Source organism: Sinocyclocheilus rhinocerous, unplaced genomic scaffold, assembly GCF_001515625.1.
Source record: "Sinocyclocheilus rhinocerous isolate Xijiao unplaced genomic scaffold, SAMN03320098_v1.1 scaffold135, whole genome shotgun sequence".
Taxonomy (NCBI): Eukaryota; Metazoa; Chordata; class Actinopteri; order Cypriniformes; family Cyprinidae; genus Sinocyclocheilus; species Sinocyclocheilus rhinocerous.
Genome location: NW_015632028.1, coordinates 640457 through 648513, shown reverse-complemented (window position 1 = coordinate 648513; position 8057 = coordinate 640457). Strand labels below are relative to the sequence as shown.

General features: G+C 34.7%; 1 protein-coding gene across 1 annotated transcript in view; it reads right to left on the bottom strand.

Annotated features, from left to right (window-relative positions):
* The window catches only part of LOC107742064 (caldesmon, smooth muscle-like), a 32555-nt gene extending 25305 nt beyond the window's left edge, over positions 1 to 7250 (bottom strand). Inside the window, exon 1 of the mRNA XM_016554921.1 lies at positions 7023 to 7250. Within this exon, the coding sequence (XP_016410407.1) occupies positions 7023 to 7081 (59 nt within the window). The 5' untranslated portion in view covers positions 7082 to 7250. The remainder of the gene's footprint in view (positions 1 to 7022) is intronic.
* Positions 7251 to 8057: the final 807 nt, after the last annotated feature.

Here is an 8057-nt window from a genome sequence, read left to right as displayed (position 1 = left end):
TGCAATACAATGGACAGAATTTGAAATCTGAGACTTTGTTTCATATTAAAAGTATCAAAGCACAATGCTTATTGTGATATATTGGATGGGAGGTGCCCTTCAATGTTGCGTCCATTAACTGAAAACAGGCTAGAATAATCGATTCTTGGGATTTAAGAATTGATATCGTTCCGTAAAAATGAGAATCGATTAAAATCGAGATATCGATATTTTTTACCCAGCCCTATTGTTTTCACTAGCAAAGAAAAATATATAATATAACTGGCTAGATTTAGTCTGAAACAAGTTATTAAGATGAATAATTTCCTATTTATTGAACCATTGTGGAAAAGTGCTATCATCATTGCAATCTAGATGTTCTGAATGTCAGTATGGCTGCAGTTACCTGTGGCACTCGGCCTGCAGCAATACTGGGGTTCTTTAAGTACAAACCAGTTTCTACTCATAACCCGACTACAGTATAAAGACCAAACCACATCTGAAACCATACAGATCCAAAAACCATCAACCATACAGTTTCACAAAGGGCTTATGGCAAGATCTGACGTGCCACACACACAGTTCCCGTGTCTCTGATTATTATAGGCTGTTAATCACCCAGACAGGATTACTTCATTTTTTGGCAGAATCCACCTGAATCCACACTGACAGTCCTGCCAGTGATGTCATTCAATATCTGATTTATTTGCCACTATCAGTCTGATTATGTAGCCTGCTTTTCTTTTTCCTTCATGTCTGGAAACACCATCTTCCAAGAGTTTTGGGAGTGAAAACAGATTTTCAGTCATGGTGAGCGTATTGTCAAACGCAGACTGACAAAATGTTTCTCAGACCCATTACTGAATTAAATGGAAACAATAAAGTGTGTGAGAGAGAGAAAGGGAAAAGAAAACAAGAGCCTGGCTTACATTCAGCATGTATCACCTCCCCTGACAATGTGTTGACTAAACTTCCACAGCCTGGTGCCCTGAGGCTGAAAGGATTTGGAGGGCATGATGGATTGGGAAATGTTTTTCGTCATTGTTGCCTGCCCTAATTTACCACAGCCAAGTCTTGCAGAGCACCGGCTGAGCTAGATGGGTCAGTCTCAAATCGGTCACATGGAAGTTGACCTCCGACCTGAGTTTCCCTTTCCAGCTCTTAACCTTAATTATTAAAGTGAAACTGCTCAGTAAATGTCAATTGTCTGATATATGATCGCCAGACAAGGTGTTGTTTTTACTGGTGGAAGGCTAAAAGTGATTGCTCACCCAAAAATAAAAATTCTGTCATTATTTACTCACCTTCATGTCAGTCGAAACCTGTATGACTTTAATTCTTTTGCAGAACACACAAAAATATATTTTTAAGAATGTTTCATATAATTTCTGTTCCAGTTTTGAGACATTTCTGTATTTTTTTTTATTATTTGTTATGTTCCACAGAAGAAAGAAATGCTTACAGGTTTGAAACAACATGAAGGTGAGTAAATGATGACAGATCTTTTTTTTTTTTTTTTGGTGAACTATCCCCTTAAGCCAACAGTGACAAAGCAACTGCAAGTCATTCATTCAATACAAGACGACCCAGATAGCACACGTACGTCTGCAAGATGTCTGTTAAAGATTGCTTCATCTGGAAAGCATCTGCTGTGTACAAACATCTGATAGACGTCTTTAAGATGTCAGCTTTACATACACTCTAAATCATAAACATCTTACAGACATCTTCTAAACGTCTATTTGACATCTGATAGGAAACGTCCTATAGACGTACTGCAGATGAGCAAACACTCTAAAAAATACGTCTTGCAGATGTCAAATAGTCGTCTCCGTGATGTACGCTTTCAACGTGGTTGAAAAACACCTATAGTTTATGGTGCCAGATGCAATTGTAAAAACACTTAACATCCATTTTAATGTGTTCAATTTTTCCGACTAAAATGTTAAAAGTTCCTGCTGTACCACCTTGAAATGGTACTTACTTGCGCTTATTCGGATTGTTCAAACCGACTTAAAACTAAAAGATTACGTTCTCTCGCGCGAACTCATTCGGGAGTGGTGACTTTCCACGTATTCCCAACTTCTGAGCCTGCTCGCCTGAAGTTATGGTTGATTGCTCTTCGGCTGGATATCAACACACCCATTAACGTAAACTTAACGCCAGAGCGCGTATACACCTCACGCACCGGATGCCGTGCACGCGCCCAAAGACAGTTGGACATAGTGGTGTATTAGAGGTAAAAAATGATATAAATACTGTTCGGTTTCTGACACAAACCGATCGTTTCGTGTCTTAGGACATCAATGTGTCGTCACGAGCCGCAGGGTTTAATTTGGATTTGTCTGTGCATGTTTTTTTTACTCTCATAGATTTTGTTACCATTGCCATGCATTATACGACTGATAGACTGCAACGGTTAAAGTTAAAAATCATCATATGTGTTCTACTGAAGAAACAAAGTCACCTACATCTTGGATGCCCTGGGGGTAAGCAGATAAACATAACATTTTCATTTTTGGATGAACTATCCCTTTAACTTACTCTTTTCTGATCCTCTGTATGACAGAACAAATTGTTGTTCTTAATTGAAACCATTTAAATGTTCCCTTTTGTTCTCGTTTTCAGGAAAGCGAGTCCTTGTTTTGTGTTTGTTTACATGGAAGCAAATCCTGCTCTTTGAGGTCTAAATGATGGATGTTGTTATTTGCTCCTCTTTCATTTTGTATCTGCATTGAAGGGCAGCTGTGAGGTCAGAGTCAGATGATGTCATCTTAACAACAAATTTAAAGAGCAAAGGAGAGTTATTAACTCAGGCATGTTAGTATCTTCCTGCTGTCAGTGTGTGGTCACATCACTGCAAACCTCACAAACGTTTCCCAGTGTTCCCTGAACGGCTGACGACATTTCAAAGCGCTGATCTAAGCTGTGGAAAGTGCTGCATTATGAATCATGAGATCTGAAATATCTGTAATTGTGTCATTTAATGGAAGAGCTCTAAAAATGATTTATTTCTTAGCACACTACAAAAAGAGAGAATCGATTCATAAGTGACTGCATCCAATTCAGATAAATTAACTTTCCTGTTAAAAATCTACAAAAAGTTAATGTATTTACATTATGGGGAGAGTGGGGTAAGATGTGCCATCTCTTTATTCAGATCTAAAAATGTGTTTCATACATGTTGATGAACTGATAAAATTTAAATTATTACAATTTTTAAACATTAGCCATAAACTACATTTCCCAAAATTTTGATCATAAGCTTTGCCTCCAAATGCAGTAAATTATACTTACAAATAGTATTTTTATTGCAAATACAATTGCAAAACGTTTCACTACATGTAAATATTTTGAATATTATCATTTTTTTCTAGTAGCTAATGTATGAACAATTGCATAATACGCACCAAAAAGACTGGAATTTGATTAAGTATTAGTAAATTGTTGCTATTTTTTTCTGATATATGTTTTATATTTTTTATTTGAAATGTATATTTTATTCCAGGAATAGACACTTTCTTCTCATTTCAGTTAATCGACATCCTGATATATATACAGTACTAACCCTAATTTTACCTTGTTTCTCATTGCCTATAGAGAATATCTTCAGTGGCACATCTTACCCCAACCCCCCTATATACTTCTCTAAAGACTCTTGTAATGCTTAACTAAACATAACACAGTGCACTCGGTGTTTATTCTACTCTGCTCCCTAAAACCTTCGGAAAAGCACACTGCCACAGGGATGGTAGTTTATTCCCCCTTTCAGTCAAACGGCTAAACCCCCTGCATTCCAGCAGCTCTTATCAGAGTATCGTAAATAGAAGAGCAGCTCGCGTAAAGTCCATGGATCAGGGGGTCATAGCCTAGACCACAATGAGAAAGAGCAAGTTAAAAACAATGGTGTGAAATTTTTACATCGCAAAATCAAAACGACAAAACTAAAACTGCACTGCCAATTCTACGCTGGACAACAAAAAATTTTCACAATTGTGAGAAATAAAAATGCAATTGTGAGATATAAACTTCTGATTTATATTCTGAGCAATTCTGATTTTATAGTTTATATCTCACAACTTTTCTTTTCAGAATTGTGAGATGTAAACTCTGAAAATTGTCAAAAATTGTCGTCTTTCAATTCAGATTTTTTTCTCAGAATTCCGAGTTTACATTTCACAATTCAGTTTGTTTGTTTTGTTTTTTGTTTGTTTGTTTGTTTCGATGTTGTTGTTTCCACCACGGAATAAAGGTAATAGCTAATTTTTATCTCACAATTCAATTTTTTCTCGCAATTGCAAATTTAGTTCTCACAAATCTGAAGAATTGCGATTATGAGATATAAACTCGCAATTATGATTTTACAGTTTGAATTTTTTTCTGATTTTTATAGTTATAAATATCTCAATTTAGCATTTCACAATTTTGACTTTTTTCTCTGTGTTATTTATGTCTTTATATCTTATAGATTATAGCATGCAATTCTGACTTTCTGAAATGTAAACTAAGAACTGCAAGGTAAAAAAGTGTAAATTGTAACCTAAAAAGTTTTTTTTTTTTTCATTTATTTTATTTTTAATTTTATTTTACTTTTTTTTTATCCTGTATTGGAAACAAGCTTCCTTAAGCAATTCAATTTCACAAATAATTACACAGAAACTGCTTGTAGTACATCAAATACTCACTGAAATTTTGAATTAGAAAGACTGATATAGTATTGTCTTGTAAAATGTGCTCCAATAATTTTCGTTTTATTTACAACTTTATAAAAAAAATGTACAGTGTAAAATGGTTGGTAGAATGATTTTCATCTGATTTTGCGGTAAGTGTCAGATTGACATACTGTGTGTACTATACAATATATATAAGCACTGTAATGGTTTTCAAAATACTGTGACAAGTGTATACAAAATATTGTACACACAGCTTTGTAATTGACGTATCCGGTATGTGTCTCAGCAAACCACACAACGGTTCTGATGAATGAAGGCTGTTAATAGAGAAAGCAGCTTGCTGAGTGTGAGAAAAGGCTGTTTTTGGCAACTCTGAAAAGCCTTGGGGAAATAAATCCTGTCTGCCATTAATGCAACCTGTTTGTGTTTGACAAAGCACACCTGATCCAGCTCAAATCCTGTCTGTACAGAAATAAATATTGCATACACATCCCCAGAGGTTACGTTGTTTGTTTAGTCTTTTGCCATATGCTTGGTTGTTCGTATGCCGGATTATACTATTTAAAATGAAATCCCTGTCATCATTTACTCACTAAACCACTCCTTTAGTGTTCCACGGGAGAAAGACAGTCACAGGTGTTTCGAAAGACATGAAGGATAAACAAATGACTGTAGTTTAATTTTTAGTTGAACTAAGCTGTTGAATTTTGTTGAATTCTGAACTGACACGTTGGTGTTTGTGGAAAAATACAGTCGGGTCGTTTTCAGTATTTGAATTAATACATAGTTAAATAGCAGCTTCATTGTTTTCAGTAAACAAACCTACAGTTTTCAACCTAAATTGTAGTTAGTTTGCAGCACCTTCACAGAGAAGCGCTCATATTACAGTGTCACAATGAATGTCAACAGGTCACATGTTTAATTAGGGGGCCTGAGGGTGCTCTCAACCCTCCCTTCCTCCCTTCTCCTGTCCCGTCATCCATCCACAAGCCCACAGCACCTCTGGAAGAAACAATAAACTCTCTATGAGTTAATTACTGTGTATATATATATCTTAAATTGATCTTCTTTAGGTCGTTTTGCCAGGTATTTGTTAAACAGTCACAACAACCACAATGTTGGCATTTTCAAGTTATCTTGTTAAAAAATGTCTATCAAGAATGTAAACGTTAACATGCGTGTGAACAGGTACACTGCAAAAATATTTTTGAAATGAAGATTATTGAAGTATGTTTTTCAAGAAAATACTATTTCAGTCTTTCTGCTTCAAAATTCGCACTATTCAGATTTTATAGCTATTATTCCATTTTTTTGTGTTTTTGTTAGTTTTTTCAGATTTTTCTAGTTTATATCTTGAGTTAACATTTTACACAACATTCAACACAAAAGTCAACATTTTGACTTTTTCCTCAGCATTTTGAGTTTTTTTTATATATCTCTCAATTCTGACTTTTTCCCCAGAATTGCAAGAAAAAAAGTCTGAATTGTGAGATAAAAAAAATACTTTTTTTATTTTTTATCCTGTGGCAGAAGCATGCTTCCATATTCAATGTGTTACTTGCCATTTCTTTGTAATTTAATATAAAGTTTACCAGCCATTTTTTTCCAGGGTAGTTTTAGAAAAATAGAAATGTAACCGTTTTAAGAGCTTATGAGAGACATTTGTGAATTGAGGGAATATTCATACCGTTTCATTCATATATTCATATTATTGGTTCACAAAACTATATTAAACTAAACGTGATTTAAAAAAGTATGATCTTATATTAATTAAGAGACATTTGTGAACTGAGGGAATATTCATTCTTTTAAAAATTTGTTGTGCAACAAATCCATATCAGACTATAAAAGACAAAAATGTGATTTAAAAAGGATTCTTATTATAATTATTACAATTTTTGATTAAAAAAATTATTAAAAACAATAAAAATTTAGAAAAATATTATAAAAAAATAAAATAAATGATTACCAGTTAAAGGACCTAAGATAAAGTTTCCGTCATGTACATATATGTAAAATATAACCTAAACTCTTAATGTTATATGTTATCTACACCAATACAGACATATTCATTACCCAAATGCAAAAAAAATAAAAATATCTGTCTTCCCATAACAAAGGATGCCAGGTTCTTAAATAACACACAACATGGCATTGAAATATAAGCTGTAACATCAGTGCATTATATATTAACATGAATCCCCTTCATTTCAAACAAGAAAAACCCATGTTGTATCATTAGCCATAAAACTGACATTAGCAATTGCAAAAGAACAAAGAAAACAAAACATATGCCCATCATCACACCTGAGATCCCATCTGTAAGCCGTAAATGATTTGATGCAAAAGTTTGGCACACAAAGTCCTCACCTCAGGAGGTTCTGCAAGCCTTGCTTACTGGAGCTTCGTCTCACGATTGCACTTGACATTGTTCTTTCTTCTCCGAGCTTGGAATTCTTGGAAGTTTTGTATTCCGTGGAATCTGATTCACAAAGACTCCCTCACAGACGCTGACGCTCTTTCCTTGGACGCTCAGCTTTTGAGGAGAGATCCACGCGGCACCCGATCTGGTTTCAGAGACTGGCTTTAGTCACACTCTGTCCCCTCCTCCTCTCCTCCCTCTGTTTTTCCCCCTCGCTTTCCTGCATGTTGTTCTCATTGAGAGAGCTCAGACCATAACCTAACATCTTTTCCCCCTCCTTTTCCCTCTTTTCCAGGGTCATGTGGCTGTCCCAGGGGAAAATGTAAGTTGATACCCCCCACCCCATGCTATGAATCCATCCCAAACCCAGAACTCAGCCTTTCTTTGACTGTGTTTACATTGGTAACAAAGCTCTCAGACATGCTTACAAACAAACTTCAGCAAGCATTTTGATACTTTCTATTGTTTGTCCCTTATATACCTACAGTATTAATTATTCTTGATGATGACAATTACACTGTATTTTTAGGTCAGCGAGATTTTTTATTTTTTTTTTTAGAAAGAAATTAATATGTTTATTCAGCGTGGATGCATTAAATGTATCAAAATTGACAGTAAGACTTTTGTAATGTTACAAATAAATTATATTTCAAATGAATGCTGTTCTTTAGAACTTTGTTTTCATCAAATCTGATGAAAAAATGATCATGGTTTCCATAAAAATATTAAGTGGTTTGTTTTCAGCATTGATAATAATCAAAAATGTTTCTTGAGCAGCAAATCAGCGTATTAGAGTGATTTCTGAAGGATCATGTGACACTGAAGACTGGAGTAAGGATGCTGAAAATGCAGCTTTGATCACAGGAATAAATGACATTTTTAAATATATTCAAATAGAAAATAGCTATTTTAAATATTAATAATATTTCTGTTTTTATTATATTTTGATCAAATAAATGCAGCCTTGGTGAGCAGAAGAGACT